Source organism: Sinocyclocheilus grahami, unplaced genomic scaffold, assembly GCF_001515645.1.
Source record: "Sinocyclocheilus grahami isolate Dianchi unplaced genomic scaffold, SAMN03320097.WGS_v1.1 scaffold810.1, whole genome shotgun sequence".
NCBI classification, from domain to species: Eukaryota; Metazoa; Chordata; class Actinopteri; order Cypriniformes; family Cyprinidae; genus Sinocyclocheilus; species Sinocyclocheilus grahami.
In genome coordinates this window covers 453972-476607 of record NW_015505989.1, presented here as the reverse complement: position 1 = coordinate 476607, position 22636 = coordinate 453972, and the positions used below count along the sequence as shown (strand labels likewise).

Here is a 22636-nt window from a genome sequence, read left to right as displayed (position 1 = left end):
TTCATTTCTATAATATTTCTTATTTTTGATAGACCTGAAAAACCTAAAGCATTTGTATCTTTGTCCTATTGTGTTTTTATTCATTTTATTTATATTCCTATTTCACATTTCTTCCATCTTTATTTGACCCTCTAACTCTAGCACTCTCTATTCTAATGCTATTCTTTATTTAAAAAAACTTGCCCTTTTAGACTTGCACTATTAATTTACTGCTTGTTTTCTTTAAAAAAACTTGCTCTATTATTTTTATGAAGAAAAAAAAACAACAAGAAAAAACCCTTGCTGCATGTACTGTGTTAAGCTAACTGAGACTTGTTATAGCACTTGCATATCATCGCTCTCTTGTTGATTTTGATTGCTTCCATTGTCCTCATTTGTAAGTCGCTTTGTATAAAAGCGTCTGCTAAATGACTAAATGTAAATGTATATATATATATATATTTTTTTTTTTTTTTGCTGTGATATCAAAATTGGTGTCATGAATCATGAAATTCCAATTGTATTTAATATTTTGCAGTGGTAACAACCTTATTTCAGGCAAATATAACTACTGTGACATATTATTGTTAATGTGAAGTCAAATTTGTCAAATGCAGCATGTGCACCAGTGTGTTGCAATCGCACCATCGAGGGAAGACGCCGTTCTCCAAGCTGGTGGTCTGGCTGCGTAACCAGCGCCGCTGGTAGCTACTAGCACAGCTGCTGGTGAGAGAGGAGCCCGGCGATGGAAACGGGGTGATCAACAGGCTGCTTAAAGACGCTGTCAACAGAAGAGAGGAGCAGTGAGTCAGTGTGTTCACATGTCCATCATGCAAGAGCAAAACACTCACACATGGCAAAAATAAAGTACTCTTGCATGACGTGCAAACAGAAGGATGTACTGGGTGCATCATTTCTGAGCCTCTGAACTCTTAAACGCTGTTTATTTATTTATTCTGCTACTGCAGCTTTAAAAAGAATAGTTCACCCAAAAATGGAAATTTGCTTCAGTTTGTTTCTTCATCAGATTTGGAGAAATGTAGCATTGCATCATTTGCTCACCAATGGATGCTCTGCAGTGATTGGGTGCCGTTGTCCTCTCACATCAAAATCCACCCATAAATTTATATAGAATTGTTTTGGACTATTTTGACTTGTAAGCGGTGCTTGATCTGTGCATATTTCTCTCCTGATTCAGACAAGATGACTTTTTCATTAGCGGAAACATTATTATGCATTATGGACTCGTATTTCAGCCAGAAAACATGGGTTTAAAGTCAAAATGTCTTAATGGTTTGTTTCTTACAAACACGCAGCTTTTGGCTTCACAAGATGTTAACTGATGGACTGGAGTGGTGTGAATTACTTGTGAATTATTGTGATGTTTTTATCAGCTGTTTGGACTCTCATTCTGACGGCACCCATTCACTGCAGAGCATCCATTGGTGAGCAACTGATGCAATGCTACATTTCTCCAAATCTGATGAAGAAACAAACTCATCCTAATCTTGGATGGCCCGAGGGTGAGGACATTTCAACTTTTGCTTTAAGAATCACCCCATCACATGTGAACTGAGCACTGATAGCATTTAGGTTTTCAGGGTCACCCGAGAGGCCTCGAGAGAGTGATGTTCAGAACGAGGTGACACGCTTAAAGAGCTCAATGGAGATGAAACGTGTGTGTCAACCCTGAATTAGCCTCCTCATATACTAGTGCAGGCAGGCAACTTTGGGAACCGCTAAATATAAACGTCTGTGCATGTGATGCTGCATTAGCCAGAACGAGAGATCCCAGCTATGCTGCCCAGGTCATTAGGCACTTTCCATTGCACAAGCTTTTCCAGGTCTGCTGCATTTTCAGAAAGCTGCACATCTCAGTGGCACAGGGCAGATATTCCTGTGCTGTGAGCTTCAGGACGTCCTGACTTAAGTATCATTTATAATAAGGACATAACAGAAAGAATGACGGCTACATATGAAGTTGTTTGTAATCACAGACTAATTTAAAGATATTTCTGGGGTGGATTTCTAAGTCAGGTGCCAATCCTTTCATAGTTTTAAACCTTTAATAGTGTTCAATAAGAAAACATCTTGACACCAAGATCATGAGCATGCCATTCAGAAAAACCCTTCACATTAACACTTGATATTTCCACATCACTCATCAGACCGATTCATAGAATCCTGTAATAAAAATGAAATCTACTGTATAATGTGGAATGTCAAAGAATTTGGATGAGTAAATCAAAAGTAGGGCCACACACATAATCAATGCCGAAATTGTCTCATGTCTGTGAATATGAAAGCAATAGTTTCAATTTTGTTATTTACTCACCCTCATGTTGTTCCAAACCATGGTACTATTACATACTATGGAAGTCAATGTCTACCAGCAACTGTTTAGTTACCAACAGTCTTCAAAATATCTTCTTTCATATTAAACAGAAGAAAGAACCTCATACAGGTTTGGAATAACTTGAGGATGAATAAATGCATTTTTGGGTGAACTATCCAAAGCGCAGAAAGCCTGCTATGTAAATGTGAAGTCTGCATGTTGTGCGTGTCTCAGTATGCTCTACTACACGCATACTGAAGCTCACATGATGCTAGTCTCACTATATGAGGACATGAACTTCCTCTCTAGAGCTGCTCTGAGAGTCACTTCACCAGCTTTTCACCAATTCATTTGAGAAAAATTATTATCAGAAACACACTTACTTATTTTAAGGTTCAATTCTCACCATTAACATTAGCTATTAACTATGACTTTTGCCTCACTAAACTCCTAGGAGTCCTAATTTTATTTGCAGTTAGTAAGGTGGTTGTTAAGTTTAGGTATGGGGTGGATTAAGGGATCTAAAATATGGTCATACAGAATAAGACATTAATATGTGCTTTATAAGTACCAATAAACAGCCAATGTGCAAGAAATATGCATGCTCATAGTTCATAGTGAGAATTGGTCCCTAAACTAAAGTGTTACCAAGATCTTCACTAAAACCCGTCAAAATAAAAGTTCTGTTTAACTTTAAAAAAGTATGACACTATATATTTTACATGACAAAATATATTATTATTGTACAGTAAGATGTACTTCTCGAAGTAAAACTATGTAATATCACACATTTCTTTGTCCGTTTTAATTTAAACAGTAAACCTCTGTTGTGCAGCACTGTTTGCAAAAATTGTTAAATTTACATTTGATTACATTTAAAAGATTAATAAAACTAATTACCACGGTTTTTGAAAATAAAACTGTATTAAATCATAAAACACATGCATTGCTAAAGCTTTATGAATTCTATGATTAGACATCATTATTAACATTTAATTCAACTATTAAAATTGATTGCAAAAAATAAAAATGGAAAACACAGATTTAAAAGAGCCCTAAATATAACATTTTCTTATTAGTAGCCTAGAAATAAACCTATCGCGTGCAGTAATTGTGTGTTTGAATGTAAATGTGTCCCATATGGCATCTGCATGTGTAAACGGACTCACCGGAGCGAGCGATGCCGCTGTCTCTGTCATCATACAGTCCTCGGCCTGGCATGTCCATGGGGTTACTGTGTCCTGAAGGGACGCAGAGAAAGTCAAGCAGGGACGATTTTAAAAAGTTTGCTTATCTCTACCCACCACCCGTCCAGCCATCTTATCACCACTGTGATCTACCTACACATCAGCACAGACACATGCACACACAGCAGGCAGGAGAGGGCAAACCGGTGCATTATGGGGGATGGGGTACAAAGAAACCCTGGGCTTGTCAAAGCTACAGAGATCACACCAGAACAGATCGACCAGTTACACGTCCTAAATGCTGTCACATAAAGCACAAGCAAACTCCTTAGATGCACATGCATAAAACACTAGTGCCACATGCACATACTCGTGCACACACACACACGCACACACGCCAACCTGAAAAGAAAGAGGCGCTCTTGATGAGACGGAGAGGGCCTTGCTCTGAGAGCGCCCGGCGCGGGCTGCAGAGCTGAGAGAAACCTGTACGGTATTGTGATCAGGAGAGCAGGACGACAAATAAAGAGAAAGACACACATCCAACTGTTAGTTAAGTACAGGAAGAGACACGGAGATGCTCAAAAGTCTGGAATCATTTATATTTTTGTATGTTTTTTGAAAGAAGACTTATGTTCACCAAGGCTGCATTTATTTTATCAAAAATACAGTAAAACAGAAATGCACATATATTTTCAGCATCATTACTCAAGTCTTCGGTGTCACATGATCCTTCAGAATCATTCTAATATGCTGATTTGCTGCTCATAAAACATTTTTGATTATTATCAATGTTGAAAACAGTTGTGCTACTTCATATTTCAAAAGTCTAGGGCATGTAGGATTTTTTAAAAATCAAGGATGCATTAAATTGATCAAAAGTGACAGTAAAGGCATTTAGAATGTTACAAAAGATTTCCATTTCAAATAAATTCTATTCTTTTAAACATTCTATTCATCGGAGAATTCTGAAAAATAAAGTGCATGACGGTTTCTACCAGAATATGAAGCAGCACAAATGTTTTCAACATTGATAATAATCAGAAATGTTTCTTGAGCAGCAAATCAGCATATTAGAATGATTTCTGAAGATCATGTGACACTGAAGACTGGAGTAATGATGCTAGAAATACAGCTTTGATCACAGACATAAATAGCATTTTAATATATATATAACATGTATATATATATACACTGTATATTATAACATACACACACACACACACATACATATATATATATATAAATACATACGTGTATATAGAATGATTTCTGAAGATCATGCGACACTGAAGACTGGAGGAATGATGCTGAAAATACAGCTTTGATCACAGACATAAATAGCATTTTAATATATATATATAACATGTATATATATATACACTGTATATTATAACATACACACACACACACACATACCTGAAGATCATGTGACACTGAAGACTGGAGTAATGATGCTAGAAATACAGCTTTGATCACAGACATAAATAGCATTTTAATATATATATAACATGTATATATATATACACTGTATATTATAACATACACACACACACACACATACATATATATATATATATAAATACATACGTGTATATATATATATATATATATTTTTTTTTAGAAAATAGTTACTTAAAAAGAGTAATAATATTTCACAATATTACTGTTTTTTGATCAAATGAATGCAGCCTTGGTGAGCAGAAGAGACTTCTTTCAAAAACATTTTACAAATCGTAATAACTCCACACTTTTGAGCAGTAGTGTATCTTAAGCTGTCAGGATGACACAGACAGAGAGATGTATGGCAACACCACACAGAACAAACACACAGTGCGTGTGTGACTGAATCAATGAAGATTTAATATTCCGGCTCAATTCAATAATCGGTGCAGTCAATTTTGTGGGTGCTGCACACAAACTCAGATATACATGATAGTTAGGTAACACTCACAAAAACATGTGCGGGTCATAGTTCAGCCTAAAACCAAAAATTCCATTTTGTACAAAAATAAATCAAGCCTATATTTAAGACCATTAGGATTTCTTGTATTGAGCTATGACAATTAATCACACTTCCTTTCTCATTACTGTAATGTTTCAAGACGTTTGGCTCTATAATGAATGACAGCACCTTAAGCTAACCAGAGGACACAAGTGCTATATTTAGTTTTTTTCTTTAACCCTCTGATGCATGATGTCCACTACAATGGGCAGGTCTTCAAAAGTTTGTGATATTACATCCTTACCCATAATTCTATACCAATGTCCTGTTTTGCTGTATTTATTCATGACAACATAAAATCAAAATGAGTGACGAAAGTGGTGAGGCATCAAGAAATATTTACTACTATTTGCTTTTGCATTAGCTCTGAAAAGCTACATAATTTTGGTGTAATATAGGAGAAAACAGCTTAATTTCATATTTTAAAAAAATAAATATTCTATGTATTTATTCATAAACAATAAGCTATTTTTCCTATAACAACAAAATACATGATTTTAGGGAGAGAAAACGTCGCATTTATATTTTAATTAATTAAAGCATTTTATAATACAACTTATTTATAAAAAATGAATCTAAATAAACATATACTGTACTTATTTATTTAAAACATTAAGCAAATATCTCCTTTCCTTTTCCTTTACAGATAAAGAAAACAGCAGATAAAAATGCTTTGCAATGTCTCACTTCATTCCTAGAGGATGTGACAATCCTAGTTTCTTTATACACCGTAAACTAACAAAATATAAAGGAAGAACTATGACCTGGACCTGTTCTTAATGAGCCTTTAAAACAAACACAGAATTACAATGTTTAAAACAGCACTGTGACGATTTCATGGAAAACTTGCGCACAATGGAGGAGCACAGCCACTGAAGAAAACTTGGGATCATTAAACAGTGTTACAAATGGTTTTGGCAGCTGAAGCTGCAAATGTCACCCAAGGATCGATTTGGTAACAGAAACTGTATTGAAAGTGTATGTGGAGTAAGTTCAGGCTGAGGTACGGAGGATCTTGCGTTACCTATGCTGCCCAGGAAGCCGTTGGCGGTGGTGTTCTGCTCGGGCCGCAGCGCGCCGGAGTCCTGACTGATGAACTCTAAGCTGTCCTGCAGTCTGTCAAGTAATCAAGAGGAGCAGTGAGGCAACGGAGCACAGCGAATGTACCGCTGAACGTGTGTGTGTGTGTGTGTGTGTGTGTGTGTGTGCGGCTTACGTGTTCAGGCTGCCGTAGACGCTTCCGCCCGTTCTCGCTGTAAACACTTTACTGAGCATCAGCTGTGAAGGAGATCTGGGAACAAACACACACACTTGATCAGCACAGACTGCTCATCACACACACCATCAGCTTGACATCCGTATGCGCTCACCTTATCTGGTGGATCTTCAACGTTGAGCCTTTGTAGCTCATGGCCACCGAGCCGAACATCATTTCTCCGAGCATGTTAGCGTCTGATGAGCACCGTGAGGAGCCCTGACACAAAGAAAGAAGAAGCAAAGCACACAGGATTGAATCTACAGGAGTAGCACACAGGGGTGTGTTATATATATCTTCTACAATAATACTGTAATTGTTGTTTTAACGATGTGAGAGCTGCTTTTGTTGAGCGCGTCACTCAGTTTGCTCAAACCAAACAAAAGCACGTCTTGAGAGCATGCTTTCATTGCCTGATAGACCAGTAGAATGCAGTTAGAATGACCTGAATTTCAAGATATGAGGGTAAAAAATGCTCTGTAGGAGTTATCTTATATTTCTATATGATATAGTTTAGCAATACCACAGTTGTTTTTCCCCCGAATAGTATCATTATCACATATGATATTGAATTTATGCAGCAGTTCAATAAACATCAAGTTAATATTAAGTGATTTGTATTTTAGACACACTATTGTCAGTCTGTTTTCACTAATGAAAACCGTTTCAAATAAAGCCACAGGAGAACCGTTGAGTGTCTCTGAGCAACACAGCGATTCGTTACTGAATGTATCCACGTTTTTGAATGAATCAGTGATTCAATTATCTATTTATAACGAGAGTCACTCACTTAGTTCCCAAATGAAGCAGCAATTTGAATGAATAGGTTGAATTAGGGATGGGCAACATGGCAAAAAAGTTAAAAAAACTAAATCGTTGCAAAACATTAAATTCAAATGAATCGATAAAATCAGAAAAATCTCTCAGTCCTAGGTTGAATAAATGACTCACTCATTAAAACCTACTAACAGTTTTAGTTTCATATTTAATATATTTTAATATTACATTTTTTTAAAACACTAATCTCAAAGCATTTTTGCTGTGTAAATAGATCTAAATGCGTCTGTAGAGCAAAAATAGATTTTGTTGATTCTGATTTTATTTGATTGGTCAACTCTCATTATTCGAATGGAATTTATTGGTTAAAATATAAGAATCTGGCATACAAGATGATGCATGCATCTAATAACGTTGAAAATGCATTCAACTAAAGGTGGCAAATGTCAGCCCTTAACGAAACTCTGACCACTGCAAAGAACATGAAGAGAGAGAGAGTGAAGGCTTGTGACGGGACTCACCTGGAAGCGGTTTTGTTCTTTGGGCTCAGAGGCGCAGGACGAGCTGCTGTCCAGAGAACTGGAGCTGCCGCCTGTAGGCCTCAGCTGACAACACTTCCCAAACATCTTCGCCTGTGCCTCTCCACACACCCTCTGCAAACAACACACGGACAAACTCAAGAACCCAGCGAGACGCTCATGAGAGCGGTCACTAAACCCGAGAAAAACACTGGTTCATCAAGACCCACGTTCTGCAAAAAAGACATTTGAGGTGTATGTTTGTCTGGAGTGTGAATAAATTGCCACTGATCTTTTTTTTTTTTTAAAGGAGTAAGGGGAGAGTCTGAACTGAATAATGAGACACTACCCCAAAGCAAATAAACATGCCAAAACAAACAGCGAGACCAGTTTAATATGAATCATGATCAGATGTCTCTTGCGTACGAGTCGGTTCTTTAAATGAATCATTCAAGACGACTCTCAAACGCAGCTGAATCAGTCCGATTATTAAAACAGACCTTTATTTTAGTTCATAGATTTCTGTCCTTCCACTGAAAGTCCATGCAACCAAAACTAACGCTTTAATAAGTTCATAATGACGTATAACACGAGATCCACATAAATGGAGCCTTTTTATCCAAATCCTGTGAATAAAAGCCTAAATGAGATCTGTTCATCATATAAAGTGATCGTGCCTTGCATATAAATACTGATCAACACACGTCAAATATGATACGCTGGCTTGACGCACGAGTGGTTTGCTCACAAGTGTCACTAAAGTCCGTTCGAGCTTCTGTTTACCATATTTGATGTGTCAATGTCTATGTGAATGAAATCTGGTCATCATGTGTCTCTACAGCAGACTTGGATTAAACTGCTTGATTCATATGGATTGCTTTTACAATGTCTTTATGAACATTTTGAAGCTTTAAAAGTTTTGTTTGCATAGACTTAACAGAGGGACATAAATCTCTAAACAGCCAAGTGTATTCTTAAACACAGATGAGGAAAAAGCCAGAGTTAATGAGTGTTTTGGCTGTGCGTGCCAGGCTCAGTGTCTCTAATGGCTCATGCCGAGTCTCGTCCCGCTCTGTGAAGAGCACAAAGGAACTCGAGCGTGTGAGACTGTCATATGACTTCCTTAACAACTCGTGAGCACGTCTGTTTGCTTACTCGCTCTCTTCTGCTCCTGGTCAATGACTCTCTGTCTCTCTCTCTCTAGTGAAACAATATCCTCTGCCAAAAGCGTCATGTGATTGCAGCCGCAGCTCGGCTCCAGATCAGCGATCTCCAGAGCCTCACCAGAACACACTAGACAGGCTGTTTATTATTCATCTGGCTGCACAGCAAACCAACAGCAGCTTGAACCTGCAGTATACATCAATGAACATGCAGCGGATTTTAAAGAGCATGTTTTACTTTTATGATTTTTTTTTTAGCTCTGCTCACAAACACTAAACTATGGAAATAACTTTTACTGAACCTTCTGATCATACTGCAAAAAAAGTGCTGTTCTTCCTCAGTATTTTTGTCTTGTTTTCAGCGCAAATGTCTCTAAAGATTCTTAAATCAAGATATATTTATATAAAGTCTTGTTTTCTGAGAAACTGGTTATGAGTTTATGATCAAAACAAGAACAAATATCTGCCAATGGGCTCAAAAAAATCTATTTAATTCAAAGGGAAAACAAGTTTTCATTCCCTACTGACAGACATTTGTTCTTGCTTTAAGCATAAACTCCATTTTGTTCAATTTCTCAGAAAACAAGAATTCATTTGCATCTCAAGTAAATGTGTGAGTTAAGGCTGTTTATATATTTGTATTGAAAACAAGGCAAATACTGAAAATTTTTTTTTTTTTTTTTTACAGTGCATGCAACATTTAATGCCTTGACTATGAATGTAAGACTTTCTGCTCTGATTTAAGACATTTTAAGGCCTGAATTTGTGGAAGACTGAATTAAGACTAAGAGCCGCAGAAACCCTGTTAAGTGCACAAAAATTATTGAAACGGTCATCAATTTTGCAAAATCAACACTCTTCATGAACTGAATTACTTTGAGGTTCATGTGTTCTTTTATCTCATCACATTCAATCCAAACTGTTTGTTCTGCCAAGAGGAAACACAGATCAGAATTCCCTTTACATTTCACGTCACAGTCAGATGACAACATCAGGTGTGGAAAAAGTTGTTTTTTGGGTGAACCGGCTTTTGCACTGCACCCGCAGCCTCATGACATCTAATGACAAACAACTAGCAGACGTGACAGAGAGCTCGACACGCCTTCAGTCATGTGAATGTGAAAGAATGCTTACACACTCAGAGTCAGCTGATGCTATTATTACTGGAGATAAGGCCTCTGGTTCTCACACCACTCACCGTGACCGGGGCATCTTCCGTGCTTCTCTTTCTGGCATCCGAGTCGAAAAGGACGTTCCTGCCGCGCCGCTCACAGTCCTGGTAGACGATGAGACGGATCTGGCTGGGGTCCAGCTCCGGTGACGACCAGCTGACGGACACAGACAAGAACATGAGCACCACAAACACACTGACTCTTAACTAACAAGCTTCCTTCAGCGGCGATGTTTTGGGCCACTCAACCAACAATACGAGTAAATCTTCACTGGGCGACTAAATGATGTCTTATCGTTAGATTTTACTTACTGAAGCTTACTTTAATTTTATTTTTAAGTGTAAGTTTAGCACAGATATATTTTCACTCTGACTGAGTGCTTCAGAGTTTCACTCTGTGCTATTTTTCAGTTCATCTCAATGGATGCGCAGCGCACCTGTATTTGGCGCACCGTAAACTCGAGTGTGAAGTAGCACGACTCGCTGTCGCTGTGCTGGTAGCACTGTTTCTCACACACACAAGCAAAGAGAGAGCGAGCGAGAAAGTCTTACATATTATGCAGAATTGATGCGCCACATGTAAACCATATTCGTTTTGGAATTCTTCCGCTTTTAAGAACAAGCAGAAGATATGGTTTCTCCGGTAGTGGGCGGAGCTAATGCGCAAACGGCATTCTCATTGGCTGGCGCTCCCCTATTATCGTCCCCGTTTTGATTTCAGCAAATCAGTTCGAGTGAACGCAGACAACGTGATTAATATTCATGAACCCAGCAGCACATTAATCCTTAGTGTGTTTTATATTGTTATTAGTAGTAGAAATCGTAGTTGTATTATTATCATCTTTTCAGTACTATTGTTAGGTTTTTTTGTTTCAGTTTTTTTACAGAAACACTGAATGACCAACATGAGCCCCTTTCACACAGTAATACCAGTAATTGCCAGAAAAATTATCGGAACGACTTTACCTGTTGTGTTTGTAAACATGGAGGGGTAAATGCGGTCAGTGTTTTTGTTGATGATTTCATTTTTGTGTCAACCGTTCACATTCATGTAGCTGCTTCTGGCCCAGAGACATCGTATTAGACGACTTTAGACATTTTTTTTTGACTTGCGCAGAGTAAATGCGTTATCTGCATCAGAATGTTATGTTATGTTATTCATACCGGTAATCTTGTGCTGCGGTCACACTAGTGGCTGGCCGATATTTGTAAGATAAGTTTTTCCTGTTTGGCCGATGCGTTCGAGGCAGGACTTTTATTTTGACGGCACCAAGATATCGGCATCAGCTGTCAAAAAACTAATATCAGTCGACCACTAGTTCACACAGAGCATATTACTGGTAAAATAAACTTCTCATACCGGTAAATTGCCAGAAGGAATTTACCTGTATTGTTTTAAAAGGTCCTGTTCACACATGATCTCTTAACATTAATTTACCAGTAAAGACACCACCAAGTTCAGTTAAAATGACAAATATGCATTCATACATGGTTACCAAGTTTTAATTCTAATAACTAAAGTTCTATTAGGGCTGCATGATTAATCGAAAGCGATTGCCAAGCGCATCTCGTCAGTAAAGCCAGTTCTGTGATTAGTAGTAAATCTCCATCACCTGCTTTCAGATGGAGCAGCATTTACTAGAGCCGTAGTTCACTGACAAGCTACGCAAAATCATGTTCATAATCGCAGACGATTTAATCGCGCGATTATGAAATCAAAGAAATCGTTCTGCAGTTATGAAAGCTGTTTGCATAGCTTGTACGGCTCTGTGTAGTAAATGCTGCTTCATCTGAAAGCACGTGAAAATACCACGTTTTTACTCCAAACTCACTACATTCAACGTCAGTCGAGTGTTTGAAATAAATCCTTCTGTGAGATGATGTGGCTTCTAACATGGAATAAGGCACGCAACACATTTCATAGTATTCTAAGCAGTGATAAAGTGAGTGAGTGACGTGACATGTGGCCAAGTATGGTGACCAATACTCGGAATTAGTGCTCTGCATTTACCCATCCAAAGTGCACACACACAGCAGTGAACACACACACACACCGTGAACACACACCCGGAGCAGTGGCTATAAAGGCTATGTCGATTAGCATTGCATTATTATATACTTTATTATAATAAAAATTATAATAACATGAACTCAGATAAACCATAAATTGTCGCAGTCATGTGTTTATTAGTCACGCTGAATTAATGAAAGCAGTTAATTCTTCTGTTGATTCAGCAACCACTATAGGGATTTCCTGGGTTTCTTCTGCGAGGCGTATTTGGAGTTTCAGCGCGAGAGCTCCCTCTGGCCTTCGGATTAAGATTTACTGCTGATCACAGAACCGTGCTTCCCTGAAAGATACACGACAATCGCAGCTTCTGCCTAATTGTGATGTATCGTCTTTGCGATTTCATTTCGATTAATCGTGCAGCCCTAAGTTCTATCATTAAATAATGCTTGACTGACTGAGAGTGTACTTTCCGATATTTAAAAAGCTGTGCCATTTTACAAAGTTAAGCTTAAATATATATAAATAATATCGGTCTGACCAGTAAATTCTAGCCAATGGCGATTCTATTGCCAAGGTGTGTGTAGAAGGTTGCCGCTGCCACTCATCTAGCCAGGAGCCTTGAGCGGATAGGGAAGGATTTTGAGCGGGATGAAGGCAGCGAGGGCAGGAATGGCATGGGCACAAGTTATTTCTGTGCTCTGCGTCAAGGCAGGTGAAGAAAGGCCCAGAGCGCCCGGCTGTTTACTCGTCACATTCCTGACGACTGGACTCATTCGCCATCCAGACACGGAGCACATCATCCGCTTTATCAGGAATCGACACAAACAAGCTGTGCACAAAGACAACATGACGCACAACCACCCCCTTCAAAACAAGCAAACTCAATCAACCATAATCCTCACAGCTGATCTGAAGAAAACTTCACTCTACTTTCACCCCAGTGCTTAGAAGAAACGAGACAATGCCAATATCTTACAGACCAAGGCGGTCAATGGAAGATATACACAATAGCACACATTTAAATAACACATCCACAGCATTGATGCAAAAAAAAATTTTATTTTACAATTTGAAAAAATAGGCTAATCAATTTGAAATGGTTAAATCTGTTAAAATCAAATTGAAACTTTAGAGGGAGGCTTCAATGATATTGTTCTGTAATCCTATAGTGGTATGTTTTTCTCAAATAAATTATTAAAACCATATGAATAAACTGAAAACTGCACTCAACACCAGTAATACATTTTCTCTAAGACTGGTTACTTAGCTTGCAGTAATTATACACACACTACTTGGTAGATGTACACAAAAAAAATCATCCAACACTGATAAGTCTAATAGATTAATGGTTAATTAACAGCCAATATTTAACATTTTTTAATTATCTGTATTGGTCGATAAGTAATGGAGGTGGGACTTTTATTTTGTCCAGAACAGGAGCATTCTCCGTCTTTATTCATTAAGGTGTTTATTTAACGTTTCAGAATAAATGCTGTTCTTTTTAAAGGGGTCATATGATATTGTTAAAAAGAACATTATTTGGTGTATTTGGTGTAATGAAATGCGTTTATGTGGTTTAAAGTTCAAAAAACACATTTTCCACATACTGTACAATATTGTTTCTCCTCTATGCTCCGCCTTTCTGAAACGCGTTGATTTTTACGAAGCTCATCAGTCTGAAAAGCGAGGTGTGCTGTGATTGGCCAGCTATCCAATGCATTGTAATTGGCCGAATACCTCAAGCGTGTGACGGAAATGTTACACCCCTCACCATACTGTGATGCCGTCTCCCGGCCGGAGCGACGAGACAAAACCATTAAAACCCATTATAAACGAGGCATTTGTTGCATCCAGTAGGGATATAATTACAGATTATAATGACTTATACTGTCTTTTTACGCGTTGCATCGCGCCACGTAAACATAAAACCATGTCTGCATATGTGATCGGAGAAATGACAAACAACAAGCCCTACTCTACACTGCTCAAAACTCGCGTTTGAATCGTCAGTGGCAAATCCTTTAAATATAAAAAACGTACTTACAGTCTGTGAGTCAGAACAGCCGGCATTGTAGTCTACTCTCCCAGGATCAGGAAACATGTGTGCTGCACACATCTGAATATTTGGGTTGAATTGTTCTGGAACAGTGTTGTAAATACAACTTAACCACTGATTTCTAGTCGTGTCCTCTTTTGGAAGACCAAACAAAGTATTTTCGCTTTCACAACGAAACACAGTGTCACACACGGCGGGCTAGAGTGAGCAGAGGCTTGCGGCAACCACATTTGACGACCCCGGGCTGGACTCTGCTTCGTCCACCGTGAAAGCCGATCCACAGCGAGAAGTTTAAGTATTTCCTCAGCGACCAGCACGGATCAGCTCTAGGCATGACGACGTAGATATCGTCCTCTTTTGGAAGACCAAACAAAGTAGTTTCACTTTCACAACGAAGCACACAGCGCCTTCACGACATTGGGTGGCGTTATGCAAATCTTCCCACATCATGACGTAGATATGTGGGGGCGTGTTAGAACGAGCTGTTTTAGGTAGGTGTGGTTAACTCTTAACTTTTATAAAGAAGATCTCTTTGGATTTGATACTTTAGACTTTGCAACTTTACAGATCTTCTTTATGCACCAAGAGCTTGTAACACTTAAAAAAAAAAAAAAAAATTGAAATCGCATCAATTAACCCCTGTAAGTTTTTATTCATCAAAGAATCCTGAAAAATGTATCGCAGGTTCCAAAAAAAATTAAGCAGCACAACTGTTTTGAACATTGATAATAAATCAGCATATTAGAATGATTTCTGAAGGATCATGTGACACTGAAGACTGGAGGAATTGGATTGGATAAACTTTATTAATCACCAAGGGAAATTTATACGTCACTGCAGCACATACCACACAAATTATATAATAAACGAATAAGAAAAATCAAAACATTCACAACAATTTGTTTTTTAAGAAACTCCACAAGGTATTATAAGTATTGTAAACAATTAACACTATAATGCAATCTATTGTCTTATGTCGCACTGATTAGCTATACAGTCTAATAGAAGTTGGTAAAAAAAGACTTCTTAAAACGCTCCCAATGACAGCGAGGCTGATTTAATCTTGGGCTAAATTAACTCATAAGGGCTTGGACTGCTTCATGAAGAAAGTGACAATCATGATTCTTCATAGAAACCAGTTTCTCAATCATTCTATCCTGCGCTGATGAAAACTCAGCTTTGCATTACAGAAATAAATTTACAAAATATTTTAAAATAGAAAACCATTATTTGAAATTGTAATAACATTTCAAAACATTACTGTTTTTTTTCTCTATTTTTCAATCCCAAACTTTTGAATGGCAGTGTATATATATTGACCACCCTACTTTCTAATACATCAGCATCAGTAAAAAAAAAAAAAACTAAATTTAAAATTAGTAATTACTAACGCCAAAATAAAAATACAACATTTTCCACAACAGTAATGAGAGTTACAATAGGCAACTGATATTTTTAGGGGGAGACAGGTAACATAGCGGGTGACAAGATCTAGACGATTATCTTCACGGTGATCCTGTATGTACTGCTCCAAAATGAGAATGAGTCCTTAAGCTGCTGACCGTAATCTGCTGGACGTTACATAAGACCTGATCAACATTACAGCTCGAACACAACCGACAGCAAAACCTCACTCACAAGGCAACACAAACGCCACCACGCTGTTACTACAGCAGCCACACACACCGTCTGCAAAGCCACAGAGAAGCAGAAAGCAAGCGGTCATCAGGTACCTGGGCATCGGAGCATTTGCACCCGTGCGCTTTCCCATCCTCCCCAGCCCGCGGCTCGCTCTTCCTCAGCACAGAGCGCTGCTAAGAATAGCAATGAACTAAATTCACAAAACAACATGAGACTGTCAGGTGACCTCCAGGTCGAGCTGGACAGCGCCGGACAAAGACATGAAGACGCGCCGCTGGACGCGGTGAAACTGAAGAAAGTGTGATGTGGGCATAGAGAAGATAGCGCATCCCCTTCGGACTCCCTGTGAGCAGAGGTCTGCGTCTGAACGTGTTGGGAGCGAGCGGCCGTTACATAAAGAATCCATCCAGAGCTGGGGTCGTATTTGAATGCATGCGGTGGGAATGTTTCCAGGCCACATTCCTGTTAGCTCGCTCAAGCAGAGCCTACTGGAGTCCAACGAGGACAATAATAGCTCAAGCTCTGTGAATGCGCACAGCTGCTGGTCAACGGCGCATCAACTTACAGCATGCGTCACTAAACCAGCCTTACAACACACACACACACACACACTTCATTTTCTGCAGTGATCGAATCCATCGAAAGCCAGAAATGTTAGTCAAGTGTAAAATTAAGACTGACACCACGTTCAGCTCATAAGTAGGGATATAACGATTCACTCAACTCAAGATGTGATACGATTCACGACACTGCTTTCACGATACAATTTTTAACAAAATTAGATTTAAGAATTTATAAATGAAAGCTTCTACTTTTTTTATTTTTCAGACAAAACGCTGCACATTTCTTTGTGAAATTGAAATGTCAAATAACAAAACTAAATTGGAATTGTAAAACAAAATCACAAATCAAATAAATACAAATCTCTTCATATAAACAAACTAAGGCTTTGCCTGTGCTCTTTCCATTTATAATCAGAGGCAACCACTGGAGTTTACTCACGATCCAAACAAAGCTGCTTTTTACAAAAAATTTTTTTTTGCAGTTTTCATTACATCCCTACTCATAAGATGCAACTAACAATCATTTTTCACTTATAAATACTTTCAGTGACAGAATAACCAATAGTGGATTTTGCAGATGAAGTCATCTGTCCATCTGTCCGCACTGAAACGCATCACAACAACAGCAAAAAGACGATGTTTCAGACCAAATCCTTTGAAGTGAGATTTCACTGGGAGCACGATCATTCCAATGCAGCATTACAGGACAAGCGGCCATGTGCATCGTTTGAAAAGCCCCTCATGCAGACCATCTACAACACGACCACTAAATCTGACCGTGCAAGACCCAGCTTCAGTCCTGACCGGCACAACATACACCCCCACAGTCCACACTCACATGCTGTACAGTTCAAGAATGAGACATCAGTGAATCGCATCATCATGATTCACTCACTGAGTTATCGTCTCATCTCAAACTCTCTCTGTCACGAGCACACAGAAACAGACACTTGATGACAGCAGCAATACTTCAGTCACAGGCGGCTGAGTGCACAAACAAACCAAGAGCCCTATGATTTCAGCGATGCAGAAAACTCAGACAGAATCACGGAATTCAGTCATAAAAATGGAATGTACTGTATAGCACATAATTTGGCAAATGTTGGATGAATAGTAGGGCTGTTCACAATATGAACTATTGTCTGTGAATATTGAAGCACAGAAAGACTGCTGTAAATGTGAAGTCTGCCCTGCAAGTCTCGAGTTTGCTCTGCTACACCAGATACTGAAGCTTGTATGCGTCTCAATATATGCAGGGCAATAATATTGTTTAATAGATTATTGAACACTTAAAGGGGTCATATGATGTTAAAAAGAACATTATTTGGTGTGTTTGGTGTAATAAAATGTGTTTATGCGGTTAAGGTTCAAAAAACACATTATTTTCCACATACTGTACATTATTGTTTCTCCTCTATCTCCCTGCCTTTCTGAAACACGTCGATTTTTACAAAGCTCCTCGGTCTGAAAAGCGAGGTGTGCTGTGATTGGCCAGCTATCCAGTGCGTTGTGATTGGCCGAATACCTCAAGCGTGTGATGGAAATGTTACTGTGATGCCATGTCCGGCCGGAGCGATGAGACAAAAACATTAAAACCCATTATAAACGAGGCATTTGTTGCATCCAGTGGGGACATAATTACGGATTATAATGACTTATACTGTCTTTTTACGCGTTGCATCGCGCTGCATAAACATAAAACCATGTCTGCATTTGTGATCGGAGAAATGACAAACAACAAGTGCTACTCTACACTGCTCAAAACTCACGTTTGAATCATCAGTGGCAAATCCTTTAAATATGAAAACGTACTTACAGTCTGTGAGTCAGAACAGCCGGCATTGTAGTCTACTCTCCCAGGATCAGGAAACAGTCCTCCATAAAATGTGCTGCACGCATCTGAATATTTGGGTTGAAGTGTTCTGGAACAGTGTTGTAAATACAACTTAACCACTGATTTCTAGTCGTGTCCTCTTTTGGAAGACCAAACAAAGTATTTTCGCTTTCACAACAAAGCACACAGCGTCTTCACGACACGGCGGCGGCAGCAACAATACTACAGCGAGAATAAAAGTTATGCCTTCTTTCTTTGCGTGAACATTTGGGCGGTGTTATGCAAATCTTCCCACATCGTGATGTAGACATGTGGGGGCGTGTTAGAACGAGCTGTTTTAGGTAGGCGTGGCAAACTCTTAACTTTTATAAAGGATATCTCTTTGGATCTGAGACTTTAGTCTTTGCAACTTACAATTGACTAGACTTCCTTTTTGATTATAATAATTTAATTAAACCACTGAAATTAGATAAAATAAATAAAACAGATTTTGGGAAAATTTTTTACAAATTCATAGGACCCTAGATAAACCGCAATCAATTAACTGGTTTAAAAAATTTTTTTTTTTAAACATTACTTTGCTGATTAATTGCTGCAGTTAGTACAGTTGCATGGGAAACACTATATCTGCTTCCAAAAGCGTGTCTGGTGTGTGTAGAGATGGCGGGAGGTCTCCGGGTCTGGCTGAAGGTAAGCACTGGCAGAGCACACAAAGCTTTCAGGCTAAATCAAGAACGATCTGTCCTGCCAAAGAACCAGAAATGTGAGCAGCCCTTTGGTTCTTCTGAGCAGGCTCACCCATGTAGCTGCCCTCTCTACGGGCTCTACAGGCCAACAAAACCACAGAGAGAACATCATTTCACCAAGTTTAATGTAATTAATGTTTCACATATTAACTGAATGAAGTGTTCATATTCATCTGGATGAAGATTCTGCCTGTAGCGACCTCAAATGAAAGCGGGGAGACAAACAAACACACACGAGGAGCCAGTGGTGTGGAGAAGATATAATCCAGGATGAGAGGTCAGAAGGTCACTGCACACACGCAAATACTACGGTACGTTCAGCTGCTGTCCTGATCTTACGGCATTCAATGATAACACTGCTGTCTGTATGAACAGTCACTTGTCCTAACATAACTTTAAAGGGATAGTTCACCCAAAAATTAAAATGACCCATGATTTACTCACCCTCAAGCCATCCTAGGTGTATATGAGACTTTCTTCTTTTGGACGAATACAATCGGAGTTATAATTAAAAATGTCCTGGCTCTTCCAGGCTTTATACTGGCAGTGAATGGGTGTTAATATTCAATAGTCCAATAAACTGCGCCAATACATCATAAAAAGTGCTCCACACAGCTCCGGGGGTTAATAAAAGCCTCCTGAAGCGAATCAATGCATTTTTGTAAGAATAATATCCATATTTAAAACTATAAACTGTAATCTCTAGCTTCTGCTAACTGTATGCGCGATTTTATTTGTAATGGAGAGGAACCCGTGGGGCATGTTTCTGTCAACCTAACGATGTCTATCATACCCTCCTTTACCTTGTTTCTTCGTGAATTTGTACTTAAAAGTAGAAAGACGGAAAACTTGTGCTCCTCTTTGTCAAAGTAGACACCATTTAATGCGGTCCTGATTTACAATTGTGTTCATCAATTCTTCCATTTTAAATTGTTCACTTTTATTTCCATGTTAGTAAGCGTGTCTTATGATGTTGATAATTTCCCGGTCTCGTAATATAAAAGAATACCACTGTGGTTCTCAAACAGGGGTCCGGGACCCACTAGGGGCCACAAGATTACTTAAAATTATCGAAAAAAAATACAAAATGTTTAAAATAAGCAAAAGAAGCTAAAAAAAATCAAGTAGTATGCTGAAATAATATTTCTTATTTTAATTTGATCCTTTAACAACTATCATTATTATTTCAATTAATTGAATTCAATCCATTTAATTTAATTCATTTTTATCTTGGACAGCCTTGATATACTGCATGTGGGAATTGTAAAAGTGTGAATTCAAGATAAGGAAAGGTCATGGAAATCAATACAAAAAGTCATTAAAATTTTATGATAAATATCGTATTCTATAATAATTTATATTTTGATTGCGAGTAAAAACACTACATTTAAAAAATTAAACAAACTGAATATCATATTCTATATTTTATCAAGTAGAAATGGCTACTTGAGTAAAAACTAGAGATGCACCGATCGATCGGCCAGGGAGCAGTGATCGGTCGGTCAGTCTCACTTCTTTCCGATTCCGAGCCGATCCGTTTTGTTACCAGCGGCACAAGCAACAACGTCAGCTGCGCATTCTCACTCTCATCTCTCCGATGACCCCTTCTCTCTCACTCACGTCTCATTCGCTCCGGTTAAATAGTGCTTGTATTGCACATAGGGGTGTGCGATATATATCGTTTGCAATAATATCGTAATTGTTGTTTTAACGATGTGCGATTTGACATTATCGAGTATTTTGCAAAAACCATGCAAAACATCCCTACAGAGCACACGCATACATTACGTGTAGGCTAGAGTAGTGCGTGTGCGCATTTAGTGTGTTTTCTTTCACTGCATGATTCAGTCTATTAAAATGCATTTAGAATGATCACAAATTCAAGACATGATGGCAGAAAATTAATATATTTATACCACTTCATATAGTTATTCAATTTCACACGAAGAGTGCCGTATGATTACAAATGTGACATTGAATTCAATAAACAATAAGTTAATTAAGAGACTTACGTTTTAGACACCATATTGCTTGTTTTTGCTCTATTTCGCCAACAAAAATCATTCCGAATACAGCCACTGTTTTGTGTCTCTGAGCAACATGACGGTGTTTCGTTCCTGAATGAATCAACCGTTTAAATGATTCGGTTCAATCGCAATGACTCGCTTATTAACAGTGCTTTGCTGCCACCTGCTGGTGGTTTTCATTTCACATTTCTGCTTTTTTTTCATGTTTTAAATTATTTCAAATATCGGTATTCAACGTTTTATGTTTAATATATCAAAACATTATTTATGCATTTGTAACTGCAGGTTAAATGCATTCATGTCTTGCATTAAACAAAATACATGTGTGTAAATACATCTAAACGCCACTTCAAGTGCAGCTTCTGTGTTGATTTAATTTGCTTGGTAACAGCCCAAATGTCTTATTAATCTAATTCCCTGATTAAATGTAAGAATTTGACTCAAAAGATAATGGACACTTTTAGAGAAAATGGCTTTATAAAAGGTAAAAATGCCCATAAAATGCAAAAATCAGTTTAAACTTATTGGAAAAGATTAATTTCTATCAGTATGAACCGACCACCACACAGAATATGAAGAATATTAAAAACTTTAGGAGCCAGCTGTCTTCGGCAGTCCTTAAGATACCAGCACAATAACACACTCAGCAAAATATCGTCTAATTATCGTTATCGATAAAATCCCAGAAAATATCGAGATATAATTTGTCAATATCGCATACCCCTAATTGCGCATTATAATCATTCCTGCAGGTTTCACGCTTACACGAAACGCTCGCACACCAGAACTGATCTATATTAGTGGAGCGCACAGTCCGCGCTCAGTCTCAAACAGCTTGTGAGCCACAAATACCAAAATGAGTGGCTAACTGCGCTAAAACATTCAAATACATACAAAATGATGTCAAAATGTCCGTCTTGGCGAGTATCCAGTTAAACACAGTCAGTTTTGGAACGTTATATAGTTGAGAAAGAGAAACAGTATATTGAGTCCGTGGATAAACTCTTAAAGGGACCGCAGTCCAATATTCCTGCTGCTGTCTGTCATGTTAATCAAAGAACCAAAGACAAAGAAAATCACTTTCTGCTCTTGACTGAATACGTTTTATAACTTTAATGGTACGCATTAATCTGTATTTAATTTTTACAATGAAGACTAAAGAAATTAAAGTAATCAAATGTAAAATAACACAGGTGTCTTACCTGAATAAAAACTTACTTAACCTGAAAAACTTAGTTTCATAGCTCTCTTTATTCTATTGCATTTATTTGTGCTGTTGTTTGCCTTTTTTTTTTATTACTGAATTTTACTTGTTTTAGAAAAGCAGATTTTTTGTTTGTGTATGCTGTCAATTATAGTTCTTAGAAA

The 22636-nt window shown here is 38.1% G+C and overlaps 1 protein-coding gene across 1 annotated transcript in view; it reads right to left on the bottom strand.

Moving 5' to 3' along the window:
- The window catches only part of fnip1 (folliculin interacting protein 1), a 42210-nt gene that overhangs the window by 18356 nt on the left and 1218 nt on the right, over positions 1 to 22636 (bottom strand). The window contains exons 2-9 of the mRNA XM_016246765.1: positions 10418 to 10547; positions 8060 to 8191; positions 6877 to 6980; positions 6723 to 6797; positions 6531 to 6622; positions 3904 to 3987; positions 3484 to 3555; positions 625 to 760 (exon numbers count right to left, since the gene is read on the bottom strand). Coding sequence (XP_016102251.1) covers positions 625 to 760; positions 3484 to 3555; positions 3904 to 3987; positions 6531 to 6622; positions 6723 to 6797; positions 6877 to 6980; positions 8060 to 8191; positions 10418 to 10547 — 825 coding nt within the window. The remainder of the gene's footprint in view (positions 1 to 624; positions 761 to 3483; positions 3556 to 3903; positions 3988 to 6530; positions 6623 to 6722; positions 6798 to 6876; positions 6981 to 8059; positions 8192 to 10417; positions 10548 to 22636) is intronic.